The sequence below is a fragment of the Oreochromis niloticus genome, linkage group LG12 (assembly GCF_001858045.2).
Source record: "Oreochromis niloticus isolate F11D_XX linkage group LG12, O_niloticus_UMD_NMBU, whole genome shotgun sequence".
Classification (NCBI taxonomy): domain Eukaryota; kingdom Metazoa; phylum Chordata; class Actinopteri; order Cichliformes; family Cichlidae; genus Oreochromis; species Oreochromis niloticus.
In genome coordinates, this window is record NC_031977.2 from 37,834,219 (window position 1) to 37,856,733 (window position 22,515).

The 22,515-nt window shown below is 42.9% G+C and overlaps 1 protein-coding gene across 4 annotated transcripts in view; it reads left to right on the forward strand.

Annotated features, from left to right (window-relative positions):
• Positions 1 to 21,292, forward strand: part of grin1b (glutamate receptor, ionotropic, N-methyl D-aspartate 1b) — a 74,699-nt gene extending 53,407 nt beyond the window's left edge. For 2 of the 4 annotated variants that reach the window (XM_025896962.1, XM_025896963.1), the window contains 4 exons: positions 7,414 to 7,523; positions 7,643 to 7,788; positions 16,915 to 17,022; positions 17,196 to 17,530. In XM_025896962.1, the coding sequence (XP_025752747.1) occupies positions 7,414 to 7,523; positions 7,643 to 7,788; positions 16,915 to 17,022; positions 17,196 to 17,288 (457 nt within the window). In that variant the 3' untranslated portion in view covers positions 17,289 to 17,530. Of the gene's footprint in view, positions 1 to 7,413; positions 7,524 to 7,642; positions 7,789 to 16,914; positions 17,023 to 17,195; positions 17,531 to 20,788 lie in introns of those variants that run through there. The other 2 variants (XM_019347174.2, XM_019347175.2) reach the window with 2 other exon arrangements.
• Positions 21,293 to 22,515: the final 1,223 nt, after the last annotated feature.

Here is a 22,515-nt window from a genome sequence, read left to right on the forward strand (position 1 = left end):
AACTGAAGGCTCTGCCTCCCATTCTACTTTTAAATACTCTAGGGACAACAAGTAGGCCTGCAGAGCGAGAGCGAAGTGCTCTAATAGGGTGATATGGTACTACAAGGTCATTAAGATAAGATGGGGCCTGATTATTTAAGACCTTGTATCTGAGGAGCAGGATTTTGAATTCTGGATTTAACAGGAAGCCAATGAAGGGAAGCCAAAACAGGAGAAATCTGCTCTCTCTTTCTAGTCCCTGTCAGGACTCTTGCTGCAGCATTTTGGATCAGCTGAAGGCTTTTCAGCGAGTTTTTAGGACATCCTGATAATAATGAATTACAGTAGTCCAGCCTGGAAGTAATAAATGCATGAACTAGTTTTTCAGCATCACTCTGAGACAGGATATTTATTTTTTATTTTTTTTATTTGTTCATTTCAGGCACAACAAAATACATATATTGAACATAAAGTCAGTGATGGGAATAACGGCGTTACAAGTAACGGCGTTACTAACGGCGTTACTTTTTTCAGTAACGAGTAATCTAACTAATTACTATTCCTATCGTTACAACGGCGTTACAGTTACTAACAAGGTAACGCGGTCCGTTACTATTTTTCAACAAACAGACGGTTGAAGCTGTGTTCAGCTTACCGGATCTTATATCAGCTGCAGGAAGTAGCTGTAAGTAATCTGGACGCTACAGCTTTAAGCAGCTGCGCGCTCCCGCGGACGGTAATCACGATCACTGTGTAGCACAACACCTGGAGCTCAGGGGGCAAAACAATCGCATGAGTGCTGCTGTTTGACTGAGGAAGAATAAAGTAGTCGTGGTAAGTCAATCACATGACCACTTAAAGACAAAGCAACAAGGTGACATATACCAGTTTATAAACTGTGCTGATAGGCCACGTAAAACCAGAGTCATGATCAACAATATATACGCGGCGTTTTTTCCTCAATAGTTTTGTCACGTTAGCGCTAGCAAGCACTCTCTGCTTATGAGCAAAAAAACAAAACAAAAAAAAGTTTTAGGAGTGACAGAGAGAGAGAGAGAGAGAGAGAGAGCAGGAAAAGAGAGAGAGCAGGAAAATAGAGAGGGCGAGTTCTGAGATGTGAGATTTGTGACGTTTAGCGTATTTGTTGTGTGTAGTTAATGTGTTGTCTTGTGTAGTTAGTGTGTAGTGTTGTGGATAGTTTTGTGTTGTGTGTCAGAACAATGAGGCGACTGCTGTCTCCAGGTAGAAACAGGAGTGATACACCTGCTGCTGTCAGACCTGCAGGTATCAGGCTGTGATGTTCTCCTTTATAGTGGACAGAAATGATTTTTTTGGAGTGGCACAAATAATTTGTGCGGCATCTTATTGAAGAACAGCTGATTGTTCTTTAAATAGTTTGAAATGGTTATTTAAAAAAAGGGTAAAAGGTAAATGGATGCAAATAACTTTGTTGTTTGCAAAACTTGTGCATAGGATTTTAAAATTGACAATTTATATTTGCATTTGAAGTTATGAAATATGATTCATTAAACATGTTTATGGTTGTTACAGTAAAAATATAACTTTTTCTACTGTGATTTTATGTTTTTTGTCTGATTTTAGATCAATTCTGGTTATACAGTATGACAAAATGAGAACATAACTGTAAATTCAGGCACGTGAGGTTGTGCTAAAAAGAATGATACCAAACAAGGCAAAGCAAATAGTTTTTAAAGGTAAAATGTGGAGAGAAAATCAAGAGTAGTAAAAAAATGGCCAATTATACCCTGGACGCCAGAGGGTTAAACGTTCTTTGTTTGTTTTTTTTAAGTAACGCAATAGTTACTTTTCTATGTAATTAATTACTTTTAGAATATTGTAACTCAGTTACTAACTCAGTTACTTTTTTGAAGTAGTAACTAGTAACTATAATTGAATTACTATTTCAAAGTAACTTGCCCAACACTGCATAAAGTGCACAAAAACAAAAAAAACAAAAAAACAAAATGTACCTGAAAAGGAGTGGGACGAAGAAAACTTATTAAATCCCACCCCTATATTCACTCATCAACAAAAAACAATAAGCTTCCCGCAGCTACGCCCATCGTTGCAAACCAAACAACCAAACCAAGCAAAACAAATAGAACCTTCATAACTGAATACCGAATATATTAATTATAAATTGTGTTACCACAGGTAACAGGCAATAATAATTACAAAGTAACAAACACACATACATATACATACATACATATATATCTACACACACATGTACATATATATACATACATACGCACACACTTTTTTTTTTTTTTTTTCACATGAAATCCATACCAGCAATGGTAAGAGAACAGACATTACAGAGCACACTAAAACCATCATTGAGTATACTGTGACCAGACCAACTGTTTGTAGAGGAATTTAAATCTATGAATATTTTTGCATTGTTTCAGTTGTAAACTCAGACTGTTCCAGATTTTCACACCACATACAGACACACAAAAACCTTTACGGGTTGTTCGAGTTCTGGGTAATTTGAATTCTCCGAAGCCTCTCACATTATAAACCCTTTTTCGAATTTCAAATATAGTTTGTAAATTTGCAGGTAGAAGTTTATTAAAGGCTTTGTATAAGATTATGGATGTATTGTAATTAACCAGATCCTGGAATTTAAGTAACTTTGCCTGAAGAAAGAGTTTGTGAGTATGATCTAGATAACCAGCCTTGTGAATAATACGCAGTGCTTGTTTCTGTACTGTGACTAATGGATTAGTTGTGTTTTTATATGTGTTTCCCCACACTTCCACACAATATGTAAAATATGGAAGGACCAGGGTACAGTACAGAGTATGAAGTGCATCTTTATCAAGGTATGGTTTCACTTTGTTCAAAACTGCGAGGCTTCTGGAAATTTTGGTTTTTAAGTGTCTGACGTGAGGTTTCCATGAAATTTTGTTATCAATTACGACTCCCAAAAATTTGTTTTCACTCACATTATCAATTGGTACACCTTCTATAATAATTGGTAATTCTATACCATATTTTAAATTACCAAAAAACATTGCTTTAGTTTTATTTATATTTAATGATAATTTATTTATATCCATCCATTTTTTTATTAATTTTAGCTCCCTGTTTACGGTCATTACAAGATCAGTATAATCATCGCTACTGAAAAATATGTTGGTGTCATCTGCGAACAGTATGAGTTTAAGTACTTGAGAAACATCAAAAATATCATTTATGTATACATTGAAAAGTTTTGGTCCCAACACTGACCCTTGGGGAACACCACATGTAATACCAAGTTTTTCTGAATGGTAATGCCCTATACTAACATATTGTTCCCGACCCGTTAGGTAACTTTTTAACCAGTTACCAGCTTTCCCTCGAACACCATATCTTTCCAATTTATCCAATAAAATTGAGTGATTGATTGTGTCGAAGGCCTTTTTGAGATCAACAAAAATACCAACTGCATATTTATTTTTATCCAGTGCATTAGTAATTTCTTCTACTGCCTCAATTATCTGTTAGGATGCCTGGGTCGTTGACCCAGGGCTTTTGAGTTTATTATATCATGTATCATTTCTAGTCTTTGGTTTCTTAGAGTTCCGTCTTATGGTTTATGTCTCTGTGTTCTATAGTTGCTGTCTCCCCTGTCGGCTGTATCCCCTTGTTAAGTTCGCGTCTCTGTGTTATGTTTCCTGTTTTACTTTGAAAGTCCGTGTTTCATGTTAGTGTATCTGGTTTTGCTTTCCTTGTCTCGTTAGTCCTGATTTGCCCCAGCTGTGTTTCCCTCCTGTTGCCCATTCCCTGATTGCTCCCTCTATGTATTTAAGCCCTGTGTTTCAGTTTGTCATTGTCGCGATCTACCGTTTATTATGCTGTGTGTTTTGTCTGCTTGCCTGAGTTTGTTTGAAGTCTTAGTTTTGTTACCTTTTTTGAGTTCAGCATTAAAGCTGTTTTGAGTTCACCTTTTTGCCTCCGAGCGTCTGCACTATGGGTCCAACATTCCTGCCTGCACACAGCCTACACCTAACATTATCGCCATTGAAGTGGTTCTTTGCGTTCTGAAACCATACTGACCAACATTTATTATTTGATGTTTTTCAAGGAATTTTTCTAATCTTGAATTAAAAAGTTTTTCTAAAATTTTTGAGAATTGAGGCAGTAGAGAAATAGGCCTATAATTGGTAAAACTGTGTTTGTCATTACTTTTGTATAGTGGTATTTCGCAATTTTCATTTTTTTTTTGGAAAACAACCAGACTGAAATGATAAATTATAGACATATGTTAAGGGACTAGCAATATTCAGAATAACCTGTTTAACTACAGACATATTTATGTCATGATAATCCATTGAAGACTTACTTTTATATTTTAATGTGATATTTATTACTTCTTGCTCATTTGTAGCTGAGAGGAACAGTGAAAAGGGATTTGATTTTATATTACTACTGTCAGGGTCCTGGGTCCCCTGACCCAGCATGTTTAATTTTTTATGGTTTTTGTAGTATTGTGCTTGTGAGTTGTATCGTTTCTAGTTTCGATCCTTTGCCCTTCGTGTTTCTCTGTGTCCCCTCTGTTCTGTGTAGTCTGTCTGCATGTTGAGTTTCCCTCTGTGTCTTTCGGTTCTTAGAGTCCTCTGTCTTATGGTTTATGTCTCTGTGTTTCTTAGTTGCTGTCTCCACTGTGCCAAGTTCGTGTCTCTGTGTCATACTTCCTGTTTTACTTTGAAGGTCCGTGTCTTATGTAAATGTGTCCTGCTTTGCTCCCTCGTCTTGTCAGTCCTGATTTCTCCCAGCTGTGCTCTCCTTCTGTGTCTCATTCCCCTCGTTACTTCCCAGTGTATTTAAACCCTGTGTTTCTCTGAGTCAGTGTCGCGTCGTCCCTAATGCTGTGTGGATCTCCCTGTGTCTCCCTGTAAGTTTAGTGTGTTATTCCCCAGTTTAGTTTACTTTGTATGCTTTCCCAGCCCGTGAATAAAGCTGTGGTTTTGAGTTTATCCCTTGTGTCTAAGAGCCTGCATTTTGGGTCCAGTTCCTGCCTGCCACACAGCGTTTCATGACAACTGATATTTTCATTTTTTTGACACGGGATGTCCGCTGCTAGTTCAGGGCCAACATTTATAAAAAATTTATTGAGCCCATCAACAATGTTACTGATGTTGTGATTTTCACCATTTGCATCAATGAAATATTCAGGATATGATGTTCCAGAAGATCCTTGTTTAATTAAGTTATTTAACACATCCCAAGTTCCTTTTATATTGTTTTTATTTTCATATAATCTTCTATAATAAAGTTGTTTACTCGTTCTTATAATATCAGTCAATTTATTTCTATATGCTTTATATCTTTGTTCCACTTCTTTTGTTTTTACTTTGATGAACTGTTTATACAGATTGTTTTTCTTTTTGCAAGCATTGATGATTCCTTTTGTGAGCCAAGGACTTTTTCTTTTTTTTTTCTTTGTCCTGTGTTCGTTTACAGGACAATGTTTATTGTACAACATAGTGAAAATATCTAAGAAATTGTCATAAGCCTTGTCCACATCTAACTCTTCATACACCGAACTCCAATCTTGTTGTGCTAAATCGAAATTGAAGGCATGAATTGCTTCTTCATTTATTGTTCGCTTTGCTATCGTAATCTTGGTATCTATTTTTTTTAAATCAGTCACACAAAGTAAAAACTGGAAAATGACTCCAAGGTTCCTCACAGCATTACTGGAGGCCAAGGTAATGCCATCCAGAGTAAGAATCTGCTTAGATACCATATTTCTAAGATTTTCAGGGCCGAGTACAATAACCTCAGTTTGATCTGAATTAAGAAGCAGAAAGTTAGCGGCCATCCAGGTCTTTATGTCTTTAAGACATTCCTGCAGTTTAACTCATTGGTGTGTGTTACCTGGCTTCATGGATAGATAGAGCTGCGTGTCATCTGCATAGCAGTGAAAATTTATGCTATGTCTTCTAATGATGCTGCCTAAGGGAAGCATGTATAATGTAAACAGAATTGGTCCTAGCACTGAACCCTGTGGAACTCCATAATTGACCTTAGTGTGTGAAGAGGACTCTCCATTTACATGTACAAATTGGAGTCTATTAGATAGATATGATACAAACCACTGCAGTGCAGTACCTGTAATACCTACAGCATGTTCTAATCGCTCTAATAGGATATTATGGTCGACAGTATCGAACGCAGCACTGAGGTCTAGCAGGACAAGCACAGAGATGAGTCCACTGTCAGAGGCCATAAGAAGATCATTTGTAACCTTCACTAAAGCTGTTTCTGTGCTGTGATGAGCTCTGAAACCTGACTGAAACTCTTCAAATAAGCCATTCCTCTGCAGATGATCTGTTAGCTGTTTGACAACTACTCTTTCAAGGATTTTTGATATGAAAGGAAGGTTGGAGATTGGCCTATAATTAGCTAAGACAGCTGGGTCTAGAGATGCTTTTTAAGTAAAGGTTTAACTACAGCCAGCTTGAAGGCCTGTGGTACATAGCCGATTATTAGAGATAGGTTGATCATATTTAAGATTGAAGCATTAATTAATGGCAGGACTTCTTTGAGCAGTTTTGTAGGAATGGGGTCTAAAAGACACGTTGATGGTTTGGAGGAAGTAATTATTGAAGTTAACTCAGAAAGATCAATTGGAGAAAAAGAGTCTAACTTAACATCAATGGTACTAAAAGTAGCTGTAGATAATATTACATCTGTGGGATGATTATTGGTAATTTTTTCTCTAATGATAAAAATTTTATTTGTGAAGAAGTTCATGAAGTCATTACTAGTTAACGTTAAAGGGATTGTTGGCTCAGTAGAGCTCTGACTGTTTGTCAGCCTGGCTACAGTGCTGAAGAGAAACCTGGGGTTGTTCTTATTTTCTTCAATCAGTGACGAATAGTAAGATGTTCTGGCTTTGCGGAGGGCTTTCTTATAAAGCAGCAAACTATTTCTCCAGGCTAAATGATGATCCTCTAAATTTGTGACACGCCATTTCCTCTCCAGCTTACGAGTTATCTGCTTTAGGCTACGTGTTTGAGAATTATACCACGGAGTCAGGTACTTTGGATTTGAGGCCTTAGTTTTCACAGGAGCTACAGTATCCAGAGTCGTACGTAGTGAGGAGGTAAAATTTTTAACAAGTACTCTTACTTGAGTACGAGTACTTGAGTACTCAAGTACTCAAGTACCTTAAGTACTCTTAATTGCTGATTAGAGTCACTACAAAACGGCGGGCGAGATGGCAGGACACACCCACACAAGACCAATCTCACGGGAGGCCCCGCCAGGGCAGTGAAAACATTAAAGTGAGTGACCTGGGGGTGTGGAGGACGTCACACAGACACATATTTCTACATTAAAAACACCTGAGCACAAACCAACAAACATCTGAGCGATCGAGTACGTGTCCGCTCACGCTTCATTGTCTCTCCACAGTTCTCACGAGAATGGCTTCATGGAGGATCTCGACAAGACGTGGGTTCGATACCAGGAGTGTGACTCCAGGAGCAACGCCCCGGCCACCCTCACTTTCGAGAACATGGCGGGTAGGAGTCAGTGCTGCCTCTGCTGCACGCTGGAGGAACTGCACCCCTGAGGCTGTGTTGTTTAGCAGATGTTACCTGTGAAGCGTTTCACGCCGTCTCTCGTCATCTGTGCCCCTCAGGTGTATTCATGCTGGTTGCTGGAGGCATCGTGGCCGGGATCTTCCTCATCTTCATCGAGATCGCCTACAAACGGCACAAAGACGCCCGCAGGAAACAGATGCAGCTCGCCTTTGCTGCTGTCAATGTGTGGAGGAAGAACCTGCAGGTACGCGCCTCTACTTTACTCTACTCTACTTTACTTTACGCCCTGACCTCTGCTGAAGTTCTGTGTGGCGTTAAGGCACTCAGCTCACCTGTCTGTGGCTCTGGGCTGCTGATGCTGTTGGTTTTTCTGCTCTCTTTTATTTCTAGGAGGTAAACAGTATTCAGTATGTGTGATCCTCACAGCGAGGTGATTATAGCCAGCAGCAGGAGTGAGATCAGGATCAGGCCTTTGTTTTTACGTCTGTTAGGAAAAATCTGTCATCTTTGCTGTTTAATAGGAGAAACATGAGTTTTGTGCTCAGGATGAAGAGTTGTGTTAATGAAACTGACTGCTGATCAGGAGCGTGCTCACTGACGCTTGGTTAGCTTTCAATGGCTCCGTGAAGCTCGGGTCGTTTTCTGATTCATCGAGGAGTGATTTATTCTGTAACTGTGACCAACAAGTGAAAAATACCCAACCTACAGCCCAGAGCCGACAGAACAGAAAATGTGTCATTTTCTCTTTTCTGAGTTTAGTCAGAGTTTAATCAGACATTAGTCTGGAGTTAGTCAGAGGTTAGTCTGAGGTTAATCTGAAGTTGGTCAGAGGTTAGTCAGAGGTCAGTCAGACTTTAGTCTGACATTAATCAGAGTTTAGTCTGAGGTTATTCAGACATTAGTCTGAGGTTAGTCAAAGATTAGTCTGAGGTTAATCTGAAGTTAGTCTGAAGTTAATCTGAAGTTAGTCAGAGGTTAATCTGAAGTTTGTCAGAGGTTAGTCAAAGATTAGTGTGAGGTTAATCTGAAGTTAGTCAGAGGTTAATCTGAAGTTAGCCTGAGGTTAGTCAAAGATTAGTGTGAGGTTAATCTGAAGTTAGTCAGAGGTTAATCTGAAGTTGGTCTGAGGTTAATCTGAAGTTAATCTGAGGTTAGTCAAAGATTAGTCTGAGGTTAATCTGAAGTTAGTCTCAGGTTAATCTGAAGTTAATCTGAGGTTAGTCAAAGATTAGTCTGAGGTTAATCTGAAGTCAGTCAGAGGTTAATCTGAAGTTAGTCTGAGGTTAGTCAAAGATTAGCCTGAGGTTAGTCTGGAGTTAATCTGAGGTTAGTCAAAGATTAGTCTGAGGTTAGTCTGGAGTTAATCTGAGGTTTGTCAAAGATTAGTCTGAGGTTAATCTGAAGTTAGTCAGAGGTTAGTCTGAGGTTAATCTGAAGTTAGTCAGAGGTTAGTCAAAGATTAGTCTGAGGTTAACATGAAGTTAGTCTGAGGTTAATCTGAAGTTAGTCAGAGGTTAATCTGAAGTTAGTCAGAGGTTAGTCAAAGATTAGTGTGAGGTTAATCTGAAGTTAGTCAGAGGTTAGTCAAAGATTAGTGTGAGGTTAATCTGAAGTTAGTCAGAGGTTAATCTGAAGTTAGTCTGAGGTTAGTCAAAGATTAGTCTGAGGTTAGTCTGGAGTTAATCTGAGGTTAGTCAAAGATTAGTTTGAGGTTAGTCTGGAGTTAATCTGAGGTTTGTCAAAGATTAGTCTGAGGTTAATCTGAAGTTAGTCAGAGGTTAGTCTGAGGTTAATCTGAAGTTGGTCAGAGGTTAGTCAAAGATTAGTCTGAGGTTAGTCTGGAGTTAATCTGAGGTTAGTCAAAGATTAGTTTGAGGTTAGTCTGGAGTTAATCTGAGGTTTGTCAAAGATTAGTTTGAGGTTGATCTGAAGTTAGTCAGAGGTTAGTCTGAGGTTAATCTGAAGTTAGTCAGAGGTTAATCTGAAGTTAATCTGAGGTTAGTCAAAGATTAGTCTGAGTTTAACATGAAGTTAGTCAGAGTTTAGTCTGAGATTATTCTGAGTTTAGTCAAAGGTTATTCAGCCCACTAATGAGTCACAGAAATGAAGAAGGCTCGGTCGACTCCGTGGTTTTATTCCTGGACTTTCACAGAGGAGCTTCGCATGATTCACAGGTCATAATAATCCTTCTTTATCTGACGCCACCCTGCAGCTCGTCTTCTGTCTGAGACTAGCCGTTCTAGCTCCTCCCCCTTTAAGTCAACTTTTTCGTGATTGGCTGCCCATTCTAAATAAAAAGTGGATGGGATTTCCCTGCAGGAAGTGGGTGTAGAAAACCACCACTATGACATAATCAAAATATGAACTTTGACCTGATGCTTTCTGTAGTGATGAGTTTGTGGACTGTGTGAGGTCACCAGCTGTTTCCACAAACAAGTAAAAACTTAGGCTACGTCCACACTAATGTGTTTTTGTTTGAAAACGGATCATTTTCTCTCCGTTTTGGCCTCCCGCCCACACTGAGACGGCGTTTTCCCCAAGGAAAAACGCAGTGTTTTGAAAAGGCTCTTGAAAATGCATACATTTCAAAACGGAGCTGTCCTGTCGCAGTGTGGACAGTGAAAACACAGACTTTCTAAAACAATGACGCATTTTAGTCATGTGATGCAGTCATGTGACTAATTAAACAAAGATAGCGGAGTGCGTTATACAGCAGCCGTTTTGATTGCTCTCAATTTTGACAGCCCTAAAAAAGATTAATATCAGTCTCTACATGCTGCAGACAGCTTTTCTTCAAGTTCTTTAATTCTCACTCGCTTTTGCAACTTTGTACTTTTGTGTTACTCGCAGCAACAACTCCACCTCATTGTTAGTCTATTTACTGACATAAGCTGGAGAGTAAATAAAGGGCAGACAGAAATGAGGCAGGCCGAATCTTCTTGCATTTCACGTATGCACAGGACTGGAACGTAAGCGTTTTTGGCCATTTCAATGTGGACGCACAACTCTGTGAGACCGACTGAAAACGCTGGTGTGGACGCTTTCAGACAAAAATGCCGTTTTCAAATCGGACCAGTGTGGACGTAGCCTGAATGTAATTTTCTGCCTTTCTTCAGCTGCTGCATGTGTGAAGTGCATGTCAGTGGAAGAATAAAAACACAGCTGTGTCTGTGTGTAGATCCACACATCATCATAGTCAGACTTATAATAAGGCAAAACAGGGAATTCCATTAAAGCGGGCTCGGTGAGGACGCCATCGCTCCACCTGGGCGTCTGATTTATTTCCTCTTAAACTTTAATGACTTCCTGCTGTTGATCAGATCAGCACTGCGGGGACTCACACACAACTACTGCAGTCACTGCAGGATGGACTGCAGTACATCCGGTACAAGCATGCACCATACACAGTATGACATAGGGGTGAAATGCTTGTAGCTGTACAATGCCCGACCATTAAATGACAGAAAAAAGTTTTACAGTATTTACAATTTACAGGTTACTACAAAATTTACAAATTAACTTAGAAATTTACAGTAAAAAATGTGCAAATAACAGAAAGAGATTATAAAGATTATAAATTATAGGAAATGTGTGGTGGTGCGTGTGTTAATGTGATGTGTGGGAGAGTCCAGTCCTACACCTGGTTCAGGGCCCGAATAGCCTGGGGAAAGAAGCTCCTCCTCATTCTCTCTGTTTTGGCCTTAAGGGAGCGGAAGCGCTTCCCAGACCTCAACAGTGAGAAAAGTCCATTGTCGGGATGGGAGAGGTCCATCATAATCTTCCTAGCTTTGGACTTGCACCGCTTGGTGTAGATGGACAGCAGGTCAGGGAGCTCTGATTGAATGATGCGTTCGGCCGAGCGCACCACTCTTTGCAGATCTCGTCTGTCCTGCTTGGTGCTGTTCCCAAACCAGGTGCAGATGTTTCCCGTCAGGATGCTCTCGATGGTGCAGGAGTAAAAGTTCTTGAGCACCTTCAGTGGCAGATGGAAGTCTCTAAGTCTTCTGAGGAAGAAGAGACGCTGACGGGCTTTCTTAACCAGGGTGTTGATGTGACAGGACCATGACAGGTCCTGAGTGATGTGGACACCCAGGTATCGGAAACTGTCCACTCTCTCCACTGGCGTGCCACTGATGATGAGGGGTTTGTAATTCCTCGCCTGCTTTCTAGTAATGTGGTAAAGTTGGCGGTGGTGTGGAAACGCTCCCGACGACCTCTGTTAAAATGAGTGCTGTAGTTAAGCTTTAAATCAAACTTAATGGTTCTGTGAGGGCGAACGAAGGGCGGCGGGAATCTACAGACATCGTTGTGCACAGTTCACCTGTAGTCACATGACCTGAGCTGTAATACAGCTGGTTCATTCACGGTTTCTTTGGGTTTTCTGGGAGTGCTGCAAAGCCTCACACAGCAAACAGACCAATTAAAAAGAACAGACAGGCTGAGTCGGTTCTGACTCATTCATTCCTCTGACACTTCACCTGAGAGAGAGAAACTCGGGTGATATGGTACTACAAGGTCATTAAGATAAGATGGGGCCTGATTATTTAAGACCTTGTATGTGAGGAGCAGGATTTTGAATTCTGGATTTAACAGGAAGCCAATGAAGGGAAGCCAAAACAGGAGAAATCTGCTCTCTCTTTCTAGTCCCTGTCAGGACTCTTGCTGCAGCATTTTGGATTAGCTGAAGGCTTTTCAGCGAGTTTTTAGGACATTCTGATAATAAAGAATTACAGTAGTCCAGCCTGGAAGTAATGAATGCATGAACTAGTTTTTCAGCGTCACTCTGAGACAGGATATTTCTAATTTCACACATGGAGAATGGATTAACTGATGAATATTAACACAGGAATCAGATTACTGTAAGGCTCTAGTAATATGTTGGAGAGCCAAAACACGTACAGCATAAGTCACAGTGATAATAACGTGGCGTGCTAACATGTGCTGTGATGTAAACCTGCAGCTCGTTGCTCTTACAGTTGAATAGCAATGATGCAACCCAGGCTTTGATGTCATAATAAAGGCAATACTGTTGAGCTCATGCTGTCCTCACGATTAATTCAATTCGGCCTCCTCCGGTCTTCTAAGCTGCTTTATTTTTTCTGTAGCTAACAAATTAAAATGATCTCATAAATATATCCTTCATCACACTGAAGACTGAACGCTGGATCCACATTTGCACGATCAGAAAACAGAAGAAATCTGCTCCCTTTCTCCTTTGTTCCAGATGTTTTCTTGCCAGCAGCTGTCACATGACTAATCCTCGCTGCCGTGCCGGGATTAGCACTTCAAACAGCAGCCGCTGCAGGCTAGCAGTTAGCTGAGGATGATTAGCACTTCACACAGCTGTGACTGAAGGCCCAGAGTTAGCAGAGGTGTTAGCAGCTGGAGGAGCTCGGAAACACAGTCATCTTTATTTTCCACAGATTCCTTAAACCTGTTGTGGTTTTGAGTATTTGCTAACATGTAAACAGGTGATTATTCACGTCACATGAGCCCAAGTTTCAAATAATGATGGATCACTGTCTACAGGCTTACTTATCGAGTCCTTTGCTGCACAGCTCACAGGCTGCTGCCCTTCAGCAGGTTTCCAGAAAATGACCAATTAGAAGAGAGCAGACTTCAAGGGGGCAGTACTTTCAGACAGCTAGCCTCAGACAGATCAGTCTGATAGGTCCCCGTCCAGCAAACCTGCTAACACTTGTGTCTCCCTGCGTTCCTTTCTGAGTAACGATCGGCTGACGGGCTCTCGTTTCCCCCCAGGACACTCCTACAACATGTGTGAGACTCAAACTTTATTCTGAATACTTGGAACACACACATCTGTAAGGTGACCTGTATGACCATACACGGGGGGCTTCTTAAATAGCTGTTTGTCCAAAGTTGCTGATCACGCTGATGGCGGCCATGTCTTTGGGTGGGTCACGTAGACGTCCTCCTGACACTATTAGAAGACGTGGTGGAAGACATGAGGACAGATGGTCAGAAGAAGGAAGTAAAACCAAAATAAGACACAGAGATACCAAAGTAAAGAACATTCAGGGGAAACAGAGACAGACACAATAATATCACCAAAGCTGAACTTTATCGATCCGTGAGAACGCTGTGAAACGGTGACACCTGTACAGTGTTGTCACAGTTATATTTGGGGGATACAGACACATGACACCTGCAGAAAGACGTTACTCTTTAATGAAAACACTGTGAACATTTGAGTTCTTGTAGGATGAAACTCAGTGCGAGCATCTCTTCACTTTATGTGGTTTGTAGCTCCAAGACTCGCTGCTGTTTTATTTTCATGCATGTTTTAGTAAAGTCAGCGGAGTCCAGGCAGGAGAGTGTTCATCGTATCCTGTCATGAGTTCATTTAACGGCTGTTACTCAATGACTGAAAACCCGTAATGATGGTGTTTTTTATTTTTCATGTGCTGTTACTGACTGCTGCTCTGATCCAAGTCTTCCACTGTTCTGTCACTGGGCCCAGAAACATCTTACTTGGACCAGTCTGCCCAGTTTAACCAGTCTGACACCCAGTTTGGGCCTTTGGCTAAGCCTGGGTGTCAGATTAGTGTTGGCTTTTTGTTTTTTCTGTGTTGAACTGAACGTGTTTCTGAGAATCCAGACGAGAGCTGGGTTTGAAATTCAAACAGATTTTCAGCGAGCTTCTGTTTTTCTTTCTGTCAACAAACCGTCGACACAACATGTGACTGACTTTGCACCATTAAAGTCTCGCTGCCAGACACTGGTCAGCTGTGGTTTCTCTGCTTCAGGCTTCCCAGTAGATCGGAAATATGTTGACACTGAAAGAAGAAGCTGAAATGTGAGCAGAGGTACATGTAAGGTTATACTGGACCAGTGTTGGTCAAGTTACTTGAAAAAAGTAATGGGATTACAGTAACACATTACAGCCCATCTCTGCAGTGGACTTATTAATATTTCAGGTGTTGCTTTGATATTTGCAGGCCTGCATTAGCATAAAAACACGTTTCTCTTAGTTAAGTTCGATTTTTCATTTTGGTGGGCACTGAGTTTGGTAACAATAACCCCGCCCTCGCCTATGACATCACAGGTTTCAGCTTTGACCCGTGTTTACGTCCTCGTACGGTTTGTTGGCAGTAAAAAGAACAGAGCAAGAACGTCTCGCCACTGATGCCCAGCTCTCACCTGAACTGTCACTGTGATGGGTCAAAGGTCAAACTTATATCTTCATACGATGTTAGAGGTCAGACACCAAGTGATCATCAGCCATGTGCCGCCGCCCCTCCCCCGTTCTGTTTTCTGTTCCCCGCCCTCCCCAGGAGAGATGGCATTATAACAGCAGAGTGTTGGTATAATGATCCCACGTGTTCGCGGCTTCATTCGGGCCTCATACGCCATCTTTGTTCCCCCTGCCTCACCCCCCTCCCCTGCCCCATACCCCTCCCCTCCCCCACGATGTTTCCTTTTCTTTGAGGTTGATTTCCTGTCATGTTCCTGTGTTTGAGCCTCACGTTGGTGTCTCCCTGCTGCTGTGTGTTTGTGTGGGCAGTAAAACAGGACAGCGCTCCTCCGTTTTACTGAAACATCACTTCATCTGAAGCTGTAGGGAGTTCAGGCTCTGTTCTGTGCAGCGCTTCCAGGCAGTTTTTGTAGAAATCAAAGTGAACTGAATGAGAGCTTCAATGCGGCACCGAGAACAGCCCCACTGACACACCACATAACAGGGATACAGCCGTCAGCCACAGCATTAGAACCACCCAATCACCTCCATCCTCTGAGCCAGGACGCTGCATGCAGGTGTGAATTAAGTTAACCGATAACGTGCACACAGATAATCAGAGGTGGGCGGGGTGTTTAACCATAAAACCCATCTCATACTTGCAGCTGGCAGTTCCTGCCTCAGGGAGGCCCAGGGAGGCTCGGGGAGGCCCAGGGAGGCCCAGGGAGGCTCAGGAAACCTACCCAACATGCACAGGGAGAGAGATAAAGAGCTGAAGACACAGTCAGACCAATCAAAACAAGAGCTTGAAAGTGGAAATTGTCGTGGGCATATCACAGTGAGCTGGTTGTTCTAATAATTGACGCCAAAATAAAAGGTGGAGGTGACTCTGGGTGGATGTGACATGAGCCTCTGTGGATCAGATCTCCTTGTCATGCTCAAACTGCTGATGGAGCGTTGGTTTCCAGTGTGTCCTGAGGATGGGAAATAAAACACTCTTCATCAGACTGGGCACTCTTCTTCTGGCGCTCCACGGTCCAGCTCTGACTCTTCTGACCACCAGGTTGTTTGATTGCAGCTGGACTTCTTTTTACCCTTCATCCAACAGATGAGGTGGTGACTCACAGCACTGATGGTCAGCCACCTATAACAAAGTCAGTGTCAGTGGAAGCCTTACTGGAACCTTGAGGTGGTTCACTTGATGACAGGGTGGCCAACGACCACCTCAGGTGATCACCAGGTAAATAGGATCAGCTGATAGAGTTGAAGCCTCTTAGATGATGAAAAAAAGGAGGTCAGAATGTGTTACAGGTCACCGAGCACGTTTCTGTTTCTGAAGTCTCCAGTCCACCTGGACATGATGTTGGAAAGAAATCAGAGCGCTGCGATGCTTTGTTCTGTCGCTTCTTTGCTTTGTGCTGCTGGAGCTCTTCAGGCCTCAGTGGCCCTCAGGCACCCACGACCTGTCCCTGACTCCACCGCAGTGCATCCTTTATATCACCTTCACTGGTTATGCAGAAATCATCTTTCAGGGTCCAGAGAGGAAAATCTCAGAAGTAAAGCAAACAGAGCTCAACAGAAGGACGATGGCCGTGGTCCTGAAAACCTCCCAGGCAGTAATGAGACCAACACCCTGAACAGCAGGAGGCGCTCTCGCTCCGTGCTTGTGTTGAGCCACAGTCATGATGATGATGAAGGTTCAGACACAAAGGTTCACTTTAACAACCTTCACCTGCTTCCTGTTAAATCCACCAGCTGACCTTCGATTAGACGACGCGCCGCTAAACAAGAAACAGCAACAAGACTCATAAATACTGAAGGAACGATAGTCCCGCCTCCGCCTGCAGCTGCTCTCCTCATCACGCCACTTTAGCTTCACACAAACTTCCCATCGACTCGACTTCCTGCTAAATTATTACTCAGGCGATCTGATAGTGGTTCTAATGTTGTGGCTGATCAGTGTGTCTGACACACACACACACACACACACACACTCACACACTCACACACACACACACACTCACACACTCACACACTCACACACACACACACTCACACACACACACACACACTCTCTACCTGACAGCACACACTCAGGTGTGTCCTCATGCAGCTAGCCGAGTGTCTCTGCTGCGTGTTAACGTGTGTGTGCACCTATCGTATGATTTATTTTAGGATAGGAAAAGTGGTAGAGCAGAGCCCGAGCCCAAACTGAAAACCTCTTTTAGGTCCATCACCTCGACCTCCGACCTCAAACGGCGTAGGGCCTCCGGGGACACCACGGTAAGGAGATGAAGACCACCAACCCTCCTCCCTCCTGTCCTCCACGTGTCTTCTGCTTCACTCCATCTTTTATCTGTTTGTCTTTCTTTTCTCTGCTCTCGCTCGTCTGTAATCGCCTCCTGTTTGTTTTCGGTTCGTCACGTTTGTCTCTCGCCCTCTCGTCTCATCTCCAGCTCCATCATCTCCTTGCTGACTCATCATGGCCGCCCATCTGTCGGTCAGCCATCTTTGCTTTCCCACCTCCATCAGCTCATCTGTCCCACTGAGACAGACAAAAGGCGACAGACTGAAGACAGAAAGAAACGTCCGGTTCGGTCCGCCCAGGCAGGTCAGGGTCCGCTTGTTGGGTTTTCACACGGTTCACATCGTCCTCTTGCAAAGGAGAAGTGAAGAGGGTCAGACTGTGTGGTCTTTCTTCTCCCGTCTTTGTCCTGTCCTTCGTCCTGTCCTTCGTCCTGTCCTTTGTCATGTCCTTCGTCCTGTCCTTCGTCCTGTCCTTTGTCCTGTCCTTTGTCATGTCCTTTGTCCTGTCCTTCGTCATGTCCTTTGTCCTGTCCTTCGTCCTGTCCTTCGTCCTGTCCTTTGTCCTGTCCTTTGTCATGTCCTTTGTCCTGTCCTTCGTCATGTCCTTTGTCCTGTCCTTTGTCCTGTCCTTTGTCCTGTCCTTCGTCATGTCCTTTGTCCTGTCCTTTGTCCTGTCCTTCGTCATGTCCTTTGTCCTGTCCTTCGTCATGTCCTTTGTCCTGTCCTTTGTCATGTCCTTTGTCCTGTCTCTCTCTGATTGGTTGTTTCCTCTCCTTCCTGTCCTGTCATCTCTCTGTCCCTTCATTTCCAAATGTCCCCACACACTTTGTCTCCCGGCCTCTCGCCCTCACAGGTTGCCCAGCAGGGACTCGTCCGTCTCCTCTAACTCGTCTCTGTTTCAGCATCTGGTCAGCTGCTCGGCTCTTCCTGACCGTCTCTTGTTCCCACAGGACTCGGCTGTTAACGATCTATAAATGACCTCAGTGCTGTTACTGTGGCTGCTTCAGATCTGAGCGAAGCTGCAGGATTTCTGTTTTCCTGCAGCGTTGGTGAAACTCTCCTCCTCAGTCGGACGATCTGAAATGTGCCAAACTTTGTGATGTGTCTTAAAATCTGCAACGTTCTGGCACATTTTGCATCCCTCCTCCCTCCAGATAAGCAGTGGTTTGATGTAAAGGGAGTCAAAATGGTGCCAAAGCGTGTCATCTCAGGGATTTAAGGAGCTGCTGCACATTAAACTGTTTCAGTGAGGAGAGCTCATCGAAACGCTTTAATGCTCAGCAGCAGCAGAAGAACCAGCTGCTGATCACACCCAGCCAGCTGAAGCAGGTCTTGGAGCAGAGCTGACTCATTTCTCTTTGTGATCATCTCTCTTTATTTTCTATATGAGTGTTTTTCTCTCTCAGTGGATTTGAATGGTGTCCAGACTACATGCTGTACTACACACACACTGCCTCTGTCCTCCTCTGCAAGCACGACCGACTGTAGGCTGAAAACACACCCGCACTCTAAACCAGACCCCCAGCTTTGCCCCGCCTCGCTGCGGGCAAACTCCATCAGTCGTCACATTAGCAGTGGTGGAAAGTAACTAAGTACTTTTACTCAGAGTACAGCATTGATTGTGGTCTGCACTGGATGGCTCCCTCAGTGGTTTCTGATGTTTACATGAGAGGAGCTAACCCGCTCACGATTCACACTCGAAAACAATCCTGTCTACAACAAGCCAGTTTACTGTCTCTTTAAGTCCCTCGTCTCTAAAAGCCAGCTTTCATCTGATTGGTTAAACTTTGGAAGCCACTTCCAACTCAGTGCTCTGGAGATGAAAAGGTGAAAAAAGCTCTACAACCTTATTTTGTCAAAAAACACTGACATTCACACGAAAATGTTTATGTTGCCATAAAAAAACGCTAGCATGAAAACAATTCATGTTAGCATAAAAAAAACAACATGATCAAAACTGTGTATTAAAAATAGTTTTGATCTTCTTCATTGATTCTAGTTTTTTATTGTAAACAGCATAACAGCTAAACACTATGCAACATTCTGCATTTTGTTTACATGTTTAAAGTTTTGGCTACAAATGCATGAAGAGCGTGCTGGGCTCTTAGCATGCTAGCATTAGCATGCTTTTGTTATAACTTATCGATAATGCAGCACTGTGCAAAAGTCTTGTGCCACTCCTCATGTCTTTATATTTTAGTGTCAAACAGTTAAACTTATTGTGATTTTTAAACTGGTCTCCAGCCACAGAGCTCCAGTCTTCCCAGTGAACTGTTAGTGGAAAACTAATCCCAGCATGGTGTGCAGTGTGACAGAAGACGCAGTGTCAGGCCTACAAAAACAATCTACATATTTGGTGGATATAAATAAAATAAAATTGTTAGAATCACACAAACAGTGTTTCTATGCTAACTACTGCTAGCATAAAAACACTGTGTTTTTGCGCTTTCTGCTGACAATCCCATAAAATCAGCTGAACTGGAGACGCAACATTCAGATGAACCGAACCAACCAACTGATGATTAAACAGGCGTCGACACGTTTTACTGACAGTGTGACATTTAAAAAATATCAGCATTTTCCTTTATATGTGATGGTAATTATTATTGTGAGTCAGAACAGGTAAGATTACATTAAGCAGAAAACATTTAGGTTAAAATCACACAAGAAAATGTAAAAACATCAATAATAACATAATAAATGAACTAGCATTAGCATAAAATCAGTGACCCTCAAATGTTGGCAGTAACGATCTATGCTAGAATAAAAAATGAATGTTAGGATTAAAATCCCTGCAGGAAAACTGATTTCACAGTATAAATGTATATATTATACATAATTAAAAAATATGTTTATTAAAACTTAACTTAGCATCAGAAACTAATGTTAGAAAAATTGTCTTATGAAGTGAGACACACAGAGTGGTGAGGTCCACAGTGTCCACAGCGAACGCCTGTGCGAGTGGGATAATCCCGTGAGTTTCGTCCGTGCTGAGAACAGCAGACGGTCACACGGTGCACTCGTTCATAAGTCCAACGGTGCTCACGCAGCAGACAGACAGCCTGCTGTGCACAGCGCTGCATGGCTTTGATCATTTCTCTGTCTTAGAGAAACTCACGTGTTTTATAGGCCTGTGTCAACAACGCTGTCAGGCTGACACACAATCAGGTTTCCTAAAGAAACCAACGCACACTGTTGGGAATCGAACCGATAGCCTGGCCCGTGCTGCTGCTGCTGCTCACACATGAAAGTTTGATGCTGCCCGTGGCAGAGCTTCCCACGATGGGAGACCATGTTTAATTCATGTCCAGCAGCCTGAAACCTTAAAGGGGCGGTCCTTAAAAACACATCACAAATTATCACGGTGAACTTTGTAGACGAGTGAAAAGTGATGTAGGATTCAAATGTCCAGCCCTGCACTGATGCCAGGATATTAATCTGTTTAAAGGAGGTAATTTTTAACGTAACGATCCTGTGTGTCTGCAGTGAAGTCTCACAGACTCACTGTGGTGCAAATGTCCAAATCCATCTTTTTAACATTGGAGACCTGTTAGCATCTTCACGCTAACAGCTGCTTGTGTGCAGGTAACACCTGAGTAAAACACCTGAACGCTTCCTCCACTGCTAATAAGTTCTTCAGATGAAAACAGGAATGTAGGCAGGACCCACAAGAGGGTACAGCTCAGGATCAGCCAGTGTGTGATGCCGCTGTGATTAACGTATGTGTTTACTCTCTCTGTAGCCGTACCCAACCGACATCACCGGCCAGCTCAACCTATCAGATCCCTCCGTCAGCACCGTGGTCTGAGAGAGCGAGGGAGAGAGCGAGCGAGCTTCACTGCTGCTGCTGAGCCACACAGACGCACACTGACCCTCTGGACACACAAACACACACACACACACACACAGATGGACAGGAAGGACGATGTAATGACAGCAGGGCTTTTGGACGGTATCCCATAGTGACACACACACACACACACACATTTATCTTTATTCCTTATGGGGACTGAAAAGCTGATCTGGAACCTTAGTGCTGACACTGAACACTTTAAAGCATGTCCCCATAATGCAGAAATGTCCCCATGTTGTAGAAATGTCCCCATAATGCAGAAATGTCCTTATTATACAGAAATGTCCTCATAATGCAGAAATGTCCTTATTATACAGAAATGTCCTCATAATGCAGAAATGTCCGCACGCTGTAGAAATGTCCCCACAAAATTTGCCTAAATCACAGGACCCCACAAAAATAGCAATAGAAGCATTTACAAACATTAAGCAGCACACACACATTTTTACAAACACACACGCCATCTGTCACACCAACTCCCACCACACAAAGCAAACACACACACTGTACAAACACACACACAGACACACTCTGTACAAACACACACACACACACACACACACACACACACACACTGTACAAACACACACACACACACACATTGTAAAAACACACACACAGACACACTCTGTACAAACACACACACACACACACACACACACACTGTACAAACACACACTTGCCTTGCTCTGCTTGTAGCTGTCTGCCTCCTCCCACCAGAGGGTCTTTTATTTTGAAAGAACTGTTTGGGACTGGTTTCCTTCGGGTGGATGTGTGTGGTGTTGTACAGTTTGTTCTGTCGATCGCACTGAATTGTCAAAAGTATGACTGGTTTTGGAACTGGTCGCAACTGGCGACGCCGTTCTTCTTGATCTGAGTCCATGAGCCTAAACTGGGATCGATCTCCTGGATCACCTGTGTCCCCGATTACTGATCACAGTTTGGCTGGTGGGAGGAGCCTCTGGGACAGGAAGTGGTTCCTTTACACAGAGTCACAGATGTCACCCGGATCACCGAACCAGAGTGTGGGGTCATCCCGCTGAGGTTTGTGGGTGACACATGACCTGCTAGCAGGAAGCTCCGCCATTTTTGTTCAGCGATCCAGACAATTTGTTTCTCTGTGTTCAGGAAAATTTGGTAAAACTTTATTTAAACTTTAAACCCGCTTCAGCACTGTGCAGCTGTGAGTGGACATGGGGACATTTCAGTCTATTATTGGCATTAATGTCCCCATGTCTCTGTAATGCAGAGTGTCCCCACAGTGCCTGACTGTCTTCATAAAGGAAAAATGTCCCCATAATACAGAGATGTCCTCATGCACGTAAAAGGGATGCTTTCTGCCCCAGAGGCTCCTCCCACCGCCCCCGACAGTCCCAGTGCATGCTGGGAGACGTAGTCACTGCCCCTCCTCCACTGTGTCCCCACTGATGATGTCAGTCTCCGTCTACCTCCACAGCCCTGTAGCTCCAACCTGATGTCCCGTGGAAAGCTGCTAACTCCACACAGAGCCAGCTGGAGTTAGGAGGTTTCCACGTTTTTGGTGTTAAGAACAGCAGCCAGCCGAGCGCGTCACCGAGAACACGCGCAGGCATCGCTCTGAGAATCGACCTGCAGGC